General features: G+C 40.3%; 1 protein-coding gene across 3 annotated transcripts in view; it reads right to left on the reverse strand.

Moving 5' to 3' along the window:
• Positions 1–288: 288 nt before the first annotated feature.
• The window catches only part of LOC118824678 (HMG box transcription factor BBX), a 52,985-nt gene continuing 38,451 nt past the window's right edge, over positions 289–14,822 (reverse strand). For 2 of the 3 annotated variants that reach the window (XM_036594995.1, XM_036594996.1), the window contains exons 10-17: positions 14,721–14,798; positions 12,542–13,469; positions 10,473–10,611; positions 8,308–8,459; positions 8,055–8,144; positions 7,509–7,700; positions 4,246–4,438; positions 289–2,223 (exon numbers count right to left, since the gene is read on the reverse strand). In XM_036594995.1, the coding sequence (XP_036450888.1) occupies positions 2,148–2,223; positions 4,246–4,438; positions 7,509–7,700; positions 8,055–8,144; positions 8,308–8,459; positions 10,473–10,611; positions 12,542–13,469; positions 14,721–14,798 (1,848 nt within the window). In that variant the 3' untranslated portion in view covers positions 289–2,147. The remainder of the gene's footprint in view (positions 2,224–4,245; positions 4,439–7,508; positions 7,701–8,054; positions 8,145–8,307; positions 8,460–10,472; positions 10,612–12,541; positions 13,470–14,720; positions 14,799–14,822) is intronic. The other variant, XM_036594997.1, reaches the window with a different exon arrangement.

A 14,822-nucleotide genomic window follows, 5' to 3' on the forward strand; every position in this document is an offset into this window, starting at 1 on the left:
TATATATATATATATTTATATATATAGACATATATATATTTGTATTTGAGCTTCTGACAATAGTCTTCATCCAGTAGAGAGGACCTCATGGTGAGGTTTACAACTAAACATTATTACAAAGAGAAAAAAGGCCAGCAAAACCACGCCCTTAAGCACACAACACAATTAAGGGATAAAAAGGTTCAAATACAGTATACTATAGTTTTTTCTTTAAAAAAACTTATTACTTACAAATTTAGAAATTCACAGACATCATTGGAGGAAAATGTAGGTGATGGGGGCAGTGTCCATCAACGGTTGACATCGCAGACGTCGGTTTGGCGGTTTTTCAGCCTGGCTTGGAGCCTTCCTTCATTTAGACTGAGAGCTGGGCTCTCTGGAAATGAAAGGTTTCAGGCATCTCTCATTTCACAAGAGCCAACACGATGCTGAGCATCTCCGCGACTGGGTCAAGCTGATTGTGACCGTCAAATGAATAAAAAAAAACAAAAAAACAACAACAAAACCGGCGTCAACGCAGATGCACCGGCTGATGAGCCGCGCAAGAAGTTGTGGGCACTAATGAGTTTAAGGGCTGTGTGCGTGAGAGAGAAAGAGAGCCATTCCTATACTCTTTCTTCTGTCTCTCCTCTCTTTTCTCCCACACAGGAATGAACAGAAGCAGCAGAAAGGCAGAACTTCGGCTAGCAGAGAAAGTCCGTTCTGCTTCAGCTAACACATGGCGGAGAAGAAGGTGCAACAAAATGATCGGACGCCTTCGCGGCCAGGAAATGTAAGTGGAAAATCGGAAAAGCTGAGGGGGAGGAAAAAAAAAAAAAAACATTTACAAAAAAATTAATTATGATAAACATTGCCTAAAAGACTCACCTACTATAGCTAAAAATTAGTGCAGTGTCTGTTACGAAACTACCTTAGGAAACTAGTAGCACTCTTTTGGATTAGCTATTGAGGCGCTACGCACACCCACCACACGCGTGCGCGCGCACATACACGCAAAACACACTCGCTCACCCATACGCACTGCAGGAAGGTCAAGTATTGACATAAAATGCATTATATCATTCAAGTATACTGCTCTAAAAAAATCAATTCATCTCTATAGCTGTGCACGTGAAGAGTGGAAGGGTGCCCAGTACAGTAACAGGGTGCCGTTACAGCGAAAAAAAGGAAAGAGGATGGCTTCTGACCAGGTCAGTATTCAGTCACTCAGTAACTCTGTTTGCTTTGGATCACAGAGCGCCGCTCACAATCCCACATCCAGTCTCTCTCAGCCTTGCATCAGGCCGTTCCCCCCGGTTGCCCGGGAGCCCCACGACACTGGGGGGGCTCTGACGGACTCGTGTATGCCTGCTGCACGGGGCCTGACGCACCGCTGAAAAGTTCCTTGGACAGAAAGAGGCATCTAGGCATTAAAAGTGTGTATTGTCAAGGTGAAGCCTGCGCTGAGAGGGACTCGAAACTCGGGCGTAAAAGCAGGCTGGCTGTGAGGTATGGGCGGGGGGGCTATTGAGCAATATTAGATAGACACACACACGTAAACACACACTGTGTGTGCGCGCTTGGTTCCGGGCAGGAAGGAGAACAGGAAGCCACAAGATTTTCCTCTAACGGAGAGAGAGAAAGACAGAGAGAGAGAAAAAGAGAGAGAGAGAGAGAGACAAAGAGAGAGACAGAGACAGTGAGAGAGTATTTTTTACGCAGAAAAGTCGAGCCAATCAGAAAAAAGACGTGTAGTAGAGAGAGCCGTTTTTCTCCTGGATCCTTTTTCAGTTCGCACAGCTTGGCTTTGCAAAGTGTAGCCAGGTCCTTCGAGATGGTGTGTGCGCACTTCTGGAAACAAGTGGAGGAAGCATGCCTGGCTTGTCTGGGGCTTGGCGCCAGCCTGCCCCCTCCACGGCTCTGCTTGCATGTGGAATAATCTTCCGTTAGAGAAAAGCGTATTCCTCTTCTTCTTCTTCCTCTTCCTGGTCACCTCTGAGTAACCCGCTCACTGGTGTCGCTCTCCCTTTCTTCCTTTCTCTCTCTCTCTCTCTCTCTCTCTCTCTCTCAATCCCCAGAACAAAGCTCAAGAGTTAGAGATATGCCCCAGTAAGTCCACTTCCAGACCATCCCAGACCAGAGCTGGTCCAGACCAGGCTGAGCCTTCTTCATTGGTCTGCGCAGGAGATCAGCACAGCCGTCTGAGGAGCCATGTCCTTCACCTGGCCTTCGCCACGCTGGCCTCTGAAAGCACACACAAACACACATGTTGGAAAAGCTTCAGAATTTTTATGTGTCTTTTGTTTTGTAGCTATAAATTTGTGTTAGGGCCGTCACTCTTTCATGCTATCAAATAGTTGAATGATCAAATAGTTACCTCACTATTTACTACTTTGGGCACCCCTGGTCAAATTACATGTTTTATTGACTTTGTTCACATCCTCTATAAAGAACACACTTCTACACATTTTAATGCACAATGACTGTTTATTTGCTGAATTTAACATGTTGGGGGGAAAAAAGAAAGAAAAAAAATATGTTAAATATGTTAAACTGGCAAATAAATAGAAATTGTGCACTGAAATATGTAGGGCAAATGTGTTGCCTGTAGAACAAGGACTCTCAACTGCTGGGCTGCAGACCACGAGTAGGCCGCAAAGCACCCTGTAGTGTGCTGCGGGCCAAGACTTAGGGGGAGGCCGTGTAAGTGGTGGGCCGGAAACGGAATTTTTAAGTCAGAAAAACAAAAGTGAAACACTAATTTTACTTAATAGCAAGTAAGATTATTTAACTACCTGCCAAACCAATATTTCAGGGTTTCATTACAAGGTTTCTGTGATATAATCTTATCTTTTTCAGGCCCTGATTCTCAGGTTTCCAGTGTCAGCGCTTAATTAAATAAAAAATTAACATTTTATTTATAAAAAGTTTAGATTTTCTGTGGGCAGGTAAGTTCTCTAGTTATTCACAGGTGGACCATGAGGTGGAGAAGGTTGAGAACCCCTTTCGTAGAGGATGTCATGACTTATTTTCACACTGATTCAGAAAATCAAAACTATGTCATTTGACAGGCAAACCTTTGCATGTGACTGTAGTTCCTTAAATCAGTGGTTGGCAAGCTATTTTAGCCACAAACCGCTCCCTGTCAAGTCTCCCTGAAACACTCTAGAGCTCCTTCTTCATGCAAGAACTTCACAGCGCCAGTAGAAAACATTGTTAGTTAGTAAAATTACACATGCAACTACCAAACACACAGTAAACACAGCATTGCTGTCCACAGTAAAACAGAAAAGCTCTTCTTTCACTACTCGGTCATTCTGAATGAAGCGACATGCACTGTTTTATGAACCTTCTATCATATTTGGCTACTAATCATCTATTACTGATTCACAAAGGTTGCCTGTTTGGGTCAGAGCTGTGTACCACCGTCCAGCCAAAACGTTTCAGATTTTTGCTCAGTGTGTCATCACTTGCATTTATGTATGTACTTATGTATGTATTTATGTATTCATTAATTCTTATTTTCTGAGATTTTTCCCCCATTCCAAAGACTGTCCACAGTTAACCCAGTAAGAACCACCACTGTGGCCTACTGATATTCTATAAACATGCAATTAAGGGCTACTGTTTATATCTTTCTGTTTTATGTTCAATATACTGGGATATATAAGGGAATTTGCTCCTGAAAACCTCACCTCGCTGAACTGAAGAAAATACTGAAAGGGTACAGAAATTCTTCAAAAGTAGTCTTCAAGTAAAATGCCAATGTACAAAGTACAGTTACAGATGTGATTGATGTTCATATTTCATAATCATTTTAGCTTCCTTCTTGCACGTTTTAAAGTATTAGCTTAATACTGTGATTTTTTTTTAATGTTTTTATGTTATCATATCATGAAAATGTCAACAACCCTACTATATCCATGCGGGTGTGTGTAGGTGTGCAAAATGCAAATGAGCCCTCTATTTTTTGTGTGCTGTGAACATCCGGATCTGGTTTTTTGGGTGTTCTGATGAATGAAGGAATTTGCATGATTCAACAAATGTAAGTATTTAACAAAAACATAAACAAACAAAATATTATAAAAACACAATCAAATTAGTTCATGTAACTTACTAAGTTGATTGATGTCTATTCTGATATACTGCAATAATAATCTTTTCTGATAACATCATAACCCCAATACATAGCAGTGTTCTCTCTATATGGTGTTTTGGCTATACTATGCAGCCCTTGTCTACGTATGGAGTATGTGCTGCGCATACCTATGCACGTTCTCCATGGCTGCGACCTCGGCGAGGGCTGCTAGGCTGAAGAAGGCCGGCAGGCTGCCCGACGCTTCCGCCCCGTCTGCCTCTGCTGGTCTGGGGTCAGTGTAGCAGCTCTCCTTGTTGCATAAAGTCTCTTGAGTTAATGGCTTTTCATCCTGATCCTGGGTCAGCTCCTTGGCTTTATCCGCTGTAAGAACACAAAGCCACATTCAGCACAGTTCTTTTTGAACAACAACTCAGTCGTCAGTTCTAACGGTCATACTACGCTTAAACACCACTTCATGGCAGGAATTAAACAATGTCTACGTTTCAATGCACAGTCTTAAGTGGTTCTTGAAGGTTCTTTAGTAAAGGCAATGGGTCTATCTGGAACTATGAAGTTCAACAACCTTTTCTTTCGTACTATACAGAACCCCTTTTTGTGAAGAGTGAAGCACATAGAAAATGTCTGTAGAAAAGTACTATTTGATTCTGAGTCAACCCATACAAAAAAAAAGAAAATATGTTACAAAATGCATTACAAATATACAGGGTGTCCAAAAAAACTGACATCATTTTGTAGTCTAATAACAGCCAATTCTCCCTCAAATGATCTCAAATTTTAACAAAATGTGTTTAAAAACTAACCAAGTTTAATTTTTAACGTTTTTTTCAGGTTGAAGAATGGCGTTCATTAGAAATGAAAAGGCATTTTGTGTGTTAGAACATGCTCGAACACAGTCAAACAAGAGTGCAGCGTGCATTTCTGAGAAAATTCAATAAAAATGCACCAACTGGACAGCAGATTTGGACATAGCACAAAAAATTCAAAGAGGAAGGCTGCAAGACAAAGGGATCTGGACGACCACCAGTACCGGAAGATATTATATTTGTGAAGTTTTGTGAAATCGGTTATAAAAACTAACATCCCTCTGAATTTTTTGTTCTAATTTTGATAAATAAATCTTGTATTGTTTAACATGAAGCCTATTTAAATTTGTTTGCCTACGACATGTAGTTACTCAAATGCTGTATTATTTGTTACTCAAATCCTGTAGTATTTGTCTTGGAATACATTAAGAACATATTTCATTTTTCATCATCTCACTTCTCCTTTGTAATGAAAAAAAATAATGATAGGGAATTCAACGCTGCACACCAAAGATGTCATCAGGCCTGCTTAAATCGATTTGCTCATTTACATAAAGAAACAAAACACTGCAATATTATTTTGCACTAATATAATAATTTCAACAATACCACACTTCAATCTCTGTTCTGTGGAAGCCCATTAATGCCAGGTTCTTTTCCTGACAGCAGTATGTCAAAATATTGTGTCAAGTGTCAAGAAATAAAGATTTATTTTTTATTTTTTTAAATATTGACTTGCTATCTAAAAATAGGAACTTATTTACTCCAAATATTAAATTACTATGTCTGATTTTAAGAATGGGTTGCTGAGATGGGCGAAGTGGCTGCATATGAAAACCTATCATTTAAACTGTTTGGGCTTTCAGAAGTGTAAAGACGTAAATGAGACAAATATTTAAGATTTACAGAGAGTTCTTAAAGATGAGTATTGTGGTGTGACCCTCTTTGTTGTTGTAATTTATTATTTTTCAATTAATTAATTTATTTTTTGTCATTTTATTTTATTTACTTATTGATTTATTTATTTATTTCTAAGACTTGTGTATCTATGGATATCTGTGCTGAAATATTTACTGGAGTGTGTTTGCTTGCTCATTTATTTATTTATATATTTATTTATTTATTTACTTATTTTCATTATTATTGCAATTTATTTATTTATTTATTTATTTTATTTTTAATGATGCAGAGCCTTGTACTGCACTGGATTAAGTCAGGTCATGAATGTAGTACCAAAACGGTTGGGGTGGGAAGGGGGAGGGTAAAGGGTGTCATGTTGTTGCAAAATACAAATATATGTGGTTTTGTATTAATCGGAAATAGAAATCAATAAAAGTTGTTAATCTTATAAAGTTACTATGTCTGAGTAATGACTCGTTTCTCGAAATATTGAATTACTACATCAGAATAACGACTTTTCCTCAAAATATTGATGTACAACATACTGCCAAAAGTACACCTGACCATCATACCTACATGAGCTTGTCAGACATCTCATTTCAAAACTATAGTGTCGCAGGCATCATCGGGGCCCGGGGGACGAGCGCATGACACATAGGTATTAATATGAAGTTGGCTCTCTCTTTGCGGCTAAAACTTCCTCCACTCTCCTTTTCTACACGATTTCGGAGTGTGTCCATGGGAATTCGTGGCCATTCAGTCAAAAGAGAATTCTGAGGTCAGAGACTGATGTTGGTATGAGAAGGCCTGGCTCACAATCAATGTTCATATTCATCCCTTAGGTGTTCAGGGCTCTGTGAAGGCCATGACCCATTCAACTGCTAATGTTTGTCTATGGTGATTGCACTGTTAGTGACAGGTGTGGCTGAAACACCTAAACTCAATAATCAAGAAGGCTGTCAACATACTTTCGGCCATACAGTGTACTACATCCGAATAATTACTTATTTTCTGAAAACACTGATTTGCTATATTGAAATAATGACTTACTATGTCAAAATAATGCTCTAGCACAGAGGTCACAAATAGGGGGACTGCTGTCCTATGCGAACCTGGACCTATAACCCATAAACTATGGAGTATTAAGGAAGGACGAGGCGAGAAACAGCAGTCTGAGAACAAAGTGAGTCAGAGGGAAGTTATTTCACGCGTTCTCCAAAAAGAGAAAACTGACAGAAAATAAATAAATAAATATTGTTGAAATATGACTGAATTGTACTTTATTTGATCTGACGTTCAGTTGTTGACTCCATAAGATGTTGATATAACTACTAGGCTACTACAGTATACAGTATATGGCACTGAATCATAATGCAAGTTAGACATTATGTTCCGGACCTCTGCATGAGGAAATTTTCTCGAACTGGACCTTATTGAGGTTTAATTAAATACCCCTACTCTATATAATGACTTATAAACCTAAAACATTTCTTGAGATTTAACAACTCATTATGTTGACCTAGTATCTCAAAATCCCGAGAAAATAAGCCAATTGAAGAAATTCTTTTTCATGCTCATAGGACAGGTAACTAACCCTAACCCTAACCCTGTCACACAGAAATCAACTCAACCCACGCACATGTCTGCACAGGCACCACCCGGGTGTTTTGCCCAAACATGTGCAACAATATGTCTGTCGCTGTGTGAAAAGGAGGCTGACGACTCACCCTCTGCGGGTGACAGTCGTCCGTCGGCCGTGCGCACCAGGTGAGTGATCTTACTCTTCCTGGCTTTTCTCTTCTGGCTGCCCACAGGTACATCACCTGCCTTGCGGGCTTCGGGAGAGAGAGATGCACAAGCAGCGTCCAGCTTCGCTGTGTGACCCGCCTCGACGGCCACCTGTTCAGGCTGAGCTATGGCTGCAAATGACAGAAAAAAAGACAAGCAGATAAAAGGAGATGCTATCAGTGAAGGTTAACTAATGGCCTACCAGGCTCAGTAACACTGCTACAACGCTGCGTTTATGAAGTGCGTGCGTGCATCAGAGTGACACTTTTTGGGTGACCTAGATTTTTTTTGGCAACACAAAGCTCTGAAACTTGTAAGCCTTAACCACTGATAAACAACACCCTTCATCGGTGGCCTATTTGCCTACACCCACTGTCACACACATTCACGCACACACGCACACGCTCATTCACTCAGAAGACAGATCAAGTGAATTAAGCCAAAAATAAGCCAAAGTCACACAGCACATGCTTTCTCTGTGTCACCTTTGTCCGAGGTACCCGGCTTGTCCTTTTTGTGCTTGTACTTGCTAACAATCTTGTGGAATAAAGTCTTTTTCTGAGATGGAGATGGACCTGATGGTAAATAAAACAGAAAAGAGGAAGACAGCATGCTATGTTAGATGACTGCCATGACGTGCTCTACTATGGAGGTGAGCATTTCCTGTCGCCATGTCCAAAACAGGCAATGAGTGGATGCGCCAGGAGGAAGTGATCTAAAGCACTCCATTGTACTCACCCTTGCTTGGCGTAGGACTTTCAGGAAGGCTGGCTGAGTTGGCTTTCTTCCTTTTTGTGACCGCAGTGCTTTTTTTGTCGAACGTTAGGGGACTGTACTGAGGCAGGCTGTTAAACTTTTTCTCAAACTCCTCCTCCAGCTTTCCTAGACTGCTGCAGACAAAAACCAAAGTTGATCTCAAAACCTGTTAATAAACTTTACTGTACAGTATGGCTTCCTCCTCTACAAGTAAACGTAGTCATAAGTATTAATGAAAGGCAAAATCAGCTCTTGCGATAAATGTTTAACATACTTTGCTCCATCAAACAATGTCTCGACTTCACCGCTTCGCTCTAATCCCCAAAATCAGTGGAGTTAATGTTATTGCTCTTTTTCCTAAATGTACTACTTTTCTTCCATAAATAAAGCAAGAATGATGCAGAATACAACACTGCATATCACAGATGATATCAGGCCTGCTTAAATCTATTTACCATCTTGGTGTTCATTTATATAAGCAAATAAAATACTGAAATATTATTTTGAACTGATATATACATTTATGCCATGTTTTAATCTCTGTCCTATTGAAGCCCATTCCTGACAGGTTTGTTTCTGGCAGCAGTGTGTCAAACTTTTGACTTAGTATCTTGAAATTTACATTCATTTACATTCACGGCATTTGGCAGACGCTCTTATCCAGAGCGACTTACAATTTGATCATTTTACACAGGCAGGCGAAGGCAGCGTTAGGAGTCTTGCCCATGGACTCTTATTAGTATACGGGAAGGTGTTTGCCCAGGCAGGGGACTGAACCCTGGTTTGCAGCATAGAAAGCAGAGGTGTTACCTACTACACTACACCAACCACGAAATCATGACTTAAGTTTTTTAAATGTTGACTTACTATCTAGAAGTAATTACTGTCTCAAAATACCGAATCAGGCCCAATCCCATTTCACCCCTCGCCCCTACCACTTAGCCCTTAGCCCTCTGTTTTGCGCGTTCACGTCTAGGAGTAGGGTGTCCTGTTTCTTGTTGAGATAGAGGGGGAGGGTGAAGTGTTGGGGCTACATGGCCTTTTTCAGAGACACTCTAAACAGAGTGTTATGAGAAAAAAAGAAAAACCAGCAAAATGGCTGAACAAGAGACCAAAGAAACCCACTAATGTGAGAATTTTCTCTGTTAAAAAATTACGATAACCACTGTATTGTCTTAGTTTAATGTCGTTTCAGTGTATTACGGTCGTTTTCTTCATAACAAGCATAAAAATTCGCTAATATCATGCTAATGTCTCTGTAGTTAGCTAGCTAACCTTCCCGTTCCACCTTAAATAGTCCAGCAGTTCTGATGCCTGAAGCGCCAGAATGTAACTGCTGCACCATTTAAGGTGGAAAGGGAAGCTGGTGAATATCTGACTTCAGCTTCATATCACTGAAGAATTAGCGGTGGGTGATAATAAATAATTGCCCCCCTCTTTGAAGGCATATGATGCCCTAAATGTAATTAAAGCCCAGCAGTGAGGAGCTGAACTTTTCCCTTCTCTGCTGTCACTGAAGACGGGCCGGGTCGCCTACAGAGCAGCGCTAGTAGCTGTTAATGAAGTGATGTTTGTTTTTTTTAATAATATGAGGGTCCCATTTCGTAGGGCAAGATTTCAACCACTATCCCTTGTAACTAGTTCCAAGAGGTTAGGGTGACACTTGAAAATAAGGGGTAGGGGTAAAAAGAAGAAATGGGATTGGGCCTTACTATGTCAAAATTCTATGTCAATGCCTAATTTTCTCAAAATACTGATGTGCTATTTTGAAATAATGACTTACTATGTCAAAATAATGATTACTATCTCATGATAAAGACTTATTATTCCAAAATGTAAATAATTAATTCATTGCTTGGACATAATATCTCAAAATCCCAAGAAAACAAGTCATTATTTTGAGAAGTCACTACTATAAAATATATTGAGAGTAAATATTTTGAGGAAAATGAGTCATTAATTAGGGATAATATTTTGACCTTCTGCAGCCACAAACAGAAAAGGAGAAAAAAAAAATCTGACATTTTTGTCTCCTCTGCCTGGTAGGGATGGACTTCTATACCGTTCAGCTTTGGTGTTGCAAGAGGGGACAAAGTATTCACTGAAACCAATAAAGAAAACAGCAATGGGAGTGAATGAGCGCTCACCCTGGCACCGTGTCATCTTTAGATTTAGACTTCTTCAGCTTTTTGGGGTTGCTGGCGGCTGGCTGAGTAAAACTACAGCTTTCTTCAGTCCATCCTGTTTCATGCTCAGACACAGCACCCCGTACCGAACCTCTCTTTCCTGAAGGGCACAGAAACACACGAAAAAGTTAACTAAGAATAGATATTCATACAATCTGTCAGTGAACTCTGCTATAAATGGACTATATAGGTTAAATTCAGCACTCCATTCAATATAATTCAATATTCAATAACTGAAGTTAACATAATCACTATATTTTCCAAAATACATCACAGTATAAGAGACACTTAAGTGTGTAAAGTTAAATAAAGTAAATGACAAATTTAATCAAGTTAAAGAACCCAGTCTTACAAAAGCTTGTTTTGATCAGAATGTTATCTTCAAATTACACCAAAGGGAACATTACACAGCATTAACACCACACTAACCAGACAAAAATAAGATTTTCAGAAAAGAAACTTGCTCTTTATTTAGATTTTATTTATTTTTTTTGGTTCTTTTACTTTACCTATCAAAGCTGCTAAAAAAGAAAAATACATATTACTGTGTGATACCAACACCAGTATACCAGTGCAGATGATATATATTATCCAGGACTTTCTCCAAAGACATATTGGTCCCACTTTAGAGTGTCTCTAATAACTGTGTAGTTACACATGAACAACATATGCAACAACAATTGTAACTACTGATGATTTAGCCAATGTTACAGATGGATCACAAAACAACAGCCTATGTAATTACGCATGAGCATCAACTTCAGTTTTGCCCCATGAAATTACACAAGCATATCTTTTTTGATACACTACAGATCAGAAGTCTTTTCCAGCAGTTAAAATAAGTATGGTTTACATAACATTAGATTCATGTTTTACATAATTACTGTGTAGTAACTGTGTTGTAACAAGTAACCTAACCAAATCACATCGATTAATACCATTCTGTAATTACGCTGTAAATGAAACGAAACACATTTAATTAATGTTATAAAAGTTACATGTTAAGATAAGGGGTCATCAGCTGTTCTGTCACATTACAGAATGGTTTAAAGCTGAAACTGGTTACAGTGTCACAGCACCAGCAACATAAACACTAGCTAAACGTTAGGAAAGTTGGCAGATACAGTGTAAGTAATGTCTTAATGCAAGTTATTACATACTTTCCTTTTACTGCTGGAAAAGACTTATGAAAACAACTGCTGTTCCAGTCTGATTACAAATGTAATTAGGTTTGTGTTATTACCCTTGTGTAATAACATGAAGTCTAAATAAATACATAATACACCTGTAAATCCATGAGGCAAAACTGAAGTTGCTACACATGTGTAATTACATAAGGTGTACTTCTGCAATCCATCTGTAACAGTGACTAAACCATTAGTAGTTACATTGTTGTTGCATATGTTGTTAACATGTAACTACACAGTTATTAGAAACTGTCAGCTTTCCTAACATTCAGCTAGTGTTTATATTGCTAGTGCTGTGACGTTGTAACACGTTTCACCTTTGAACCATTCTGTAATGTGACTGTGTTGCATTACACAGTACCTACATAACAACTACACAGGAACTGTCCACTTATTTTAAAGAGTAACTTTAACACTACACTACAGCAAAGTTCCTGTGTAGTTGCTATAAAGGTACAGTGTAATTACAGAATGGTATTAATCAATGTGATGTGATTAGGTTACCTTGTTACAACACAGTTATTCCACAGTAATTATGTAAAACATAAATGTAATGTTATGTAAAACATACTTCCTTTAACTGCTGGAAAAGACTTCTGATCTGTAGTGTTTTAAAAAGATACACTTGTGTAATAACATGAGGCAAAACTGAAGTTGATACACGTGTAATTACATAGGCTGTACTGCTGTAATCCATCTGTAACACTGACTAAATCATAAGTAGTTACACTGTTGTTGCAGATTATTCACGTGTAACTACACAGTTATTAGAGACACTTAATATAAGTGGGACCTATATATTTTTAAAGCTGTTCACACTGCGTCATGAGATAACTCCAGTACCTCTGTCCACATTGGCCCGCAGTGATGTCAGCATCCCCTCAGAGACCAGCGTCTTATACAGAGCTCCCTTACAGCTGCGCTCCGACTTCCTGGATCCGCACACTTCAGGTTTGGGGTCGCTGTCCCTCTCTTCTGGCTTTGCTGGCTTGGTTTCTGGTTCTTTATCCTCTCCTCTGGGTGGCTGTGGGGCATCCTCCTCGCCTGCTGTCACTTGCTTCGAGGGACTTGTCTCTTCAGCACTGATTGGCTGTGGTGGGGTGCTGTGCTGAGCTGAGACCTCCATGCAGTTAGGGAGCTCCACCTTCACCTCCATCTCCTTCTTGCACTCAGTTTTCACCTCCGTCTCACAAAGTGGAGCTGCTTCTCCTTCCGTCTGTGGCGGCTTGCAGTCCTCTCCGCTGCCCTGCTCCTCCTGCTCAATCGCCTCCTCCTTGGCCCTGAGCTGTTTCTTTACTTTGGGTTTGATCTTCTTCTTGGTTGCTGGAGGCTGGTCTGTGGGGCTGGCGCCGTCCTCGCTGTCTGAGGGTCGAGGTCGTTTCTTGGCCGTCTCCTCCGAGCCAAAGGCCCCTTTAGCCACCGCCTCGATGGTGTACATTAAGCTCTCTAGGTCTGAGCTGGATGATGGGCGTTTCTTGCAGGTCTTTTTGGGTGAGCCGGGGCTCTTCTCGGGCTTTTCCGTGTCCTTGCCTTCCTTCGGCTTCTTCTTTTTTTTCTTCTTTGCGGGCTGGTCGAGCGTGGGGGCACTGCAGTCAGTAGGGGTGGAAGAGGAGGAGGAGGAGGAGGAGGATGAAGACGGGGTGGGAAGAGGCAGGTCAGGGTTGTTGGGGGCTGCATCAGCAGTGCTGTGCTGAGCACAGAGGGAGGACGAGTCCACAGCAGGCTGAGAAGAGAGAGCCTCCAGTTTCTCTGCCTCAGAGGCCAAACACATCTAACACACACACACACACACACACACACACACACACACACACATACAGAGTTAGGGTACATTGATACAGCTTCAATTATACAATACTAAACAGAGGTAGTGCAAAAAAATTAAAATCCTTGGCTGAAACTGAAATTCAGGACAAACTGGACCCCAAACTGAAACCAGAAAATCTGGAATTATTAAACAAACAAACAACCAAATAACTCAATCAATCAATTAATAAAAAATAAAAATAAACTTACTAAAAACTTACTAAAATGCTACAGTATGTGCCAATCCAATGTCCTCGACAGCATGAAACGGTTATTCAAGTAGTGATTACATTATTTTTTAGCTATTCTTTTCAGATTAACTCTGTTGTTTGTAAAATCTTCTTGTCATTTTGTCATCAAACTAAGGCTACATATGGTACGGTCGTTGTACTGGGTGTTGTATAGCCACTGCATGATTATAAATCACTCATCTAATGTCCCTCAAAGAAAACTGGGAATAGTTCCACATGGCCGACATGTTTATATTTTATCTGCTGCTGCTCAAACTTTTTGAAAGTGTTCACACTGACCAGCACGGGGAAGTTAGGAAAACAAACAGTGATTTAAATAACTATTTCTCATTTTCATTACCACTGAAATGATCTAGTCCTAGGCCTATTTAATCTTTGTTTTTTCAGCGCTTTTCTCTGACAGCCAAAAAACGTAAGTACCATGTTCAAAATCCCAGTGCATCCCTATTAAACCGACCATTCTCAACCATGGTTCTGAAGTAACCCCAGCCCAGCACATTTCAGTGTTTTCCAAGCTCCCATCACACCCACTTCAAGTCATGAAAGGCTTGTAAACGAGCTGATTAGTTGGATCAGGTGTGTTGGGAGCAGGGAAACACTAACATGCACAGGGGGTACTCCAGGAACATGACTGGGAACCGCTTGAACAGACCATCTCCAAAGGAGAACATCTGCTTAAATTGTACAGAGCAATGGCCACCAGGTGGCAGCATTGCCATCAAAACAGTGTATAGACAGATTATGTAACATTTCCACCATTCAGTCTGAAATAAACACACCAAGATATTCGCTGCTGTGAACCCCAACCAGTCAATGAGTGACTGCTAATTACTAACGGGCATTAGTAATAATCATATGATAAACATACAGCTGCATGTCTAGCACGTGTTCATAACTAGACACCGTCATCAGTGAGTCTATGGGCAATGTGACTGCGAGTGTGTGTCTGTCCGTCTGTTCTGTACCTCAGCGAGCTGGAAAAGAGCAGACTGGCCACACTGCTTCCCCTCAGAAACCGAGGACTGAGAACCACTAGAGGAGATCTGCAACAGTGAAAGTGAAAGGGT

The sequence above is a fragment of the Colossoma macropomum genome, unplaced genomic scaffold (genome assembly GCF_904425465.1).
Source record: "Colossoma macropomum unplaced genomic scaffold, Colossoma_macropomum, whole genome shotgun sequence".
Taxonomy (NCBI): domain Eukaryota; kingdom Metazoa; phylum Chordata; class Actinopteri; order Characiformes; family Serrasalmidae; genus Colossoma; species Colossoma macropomum.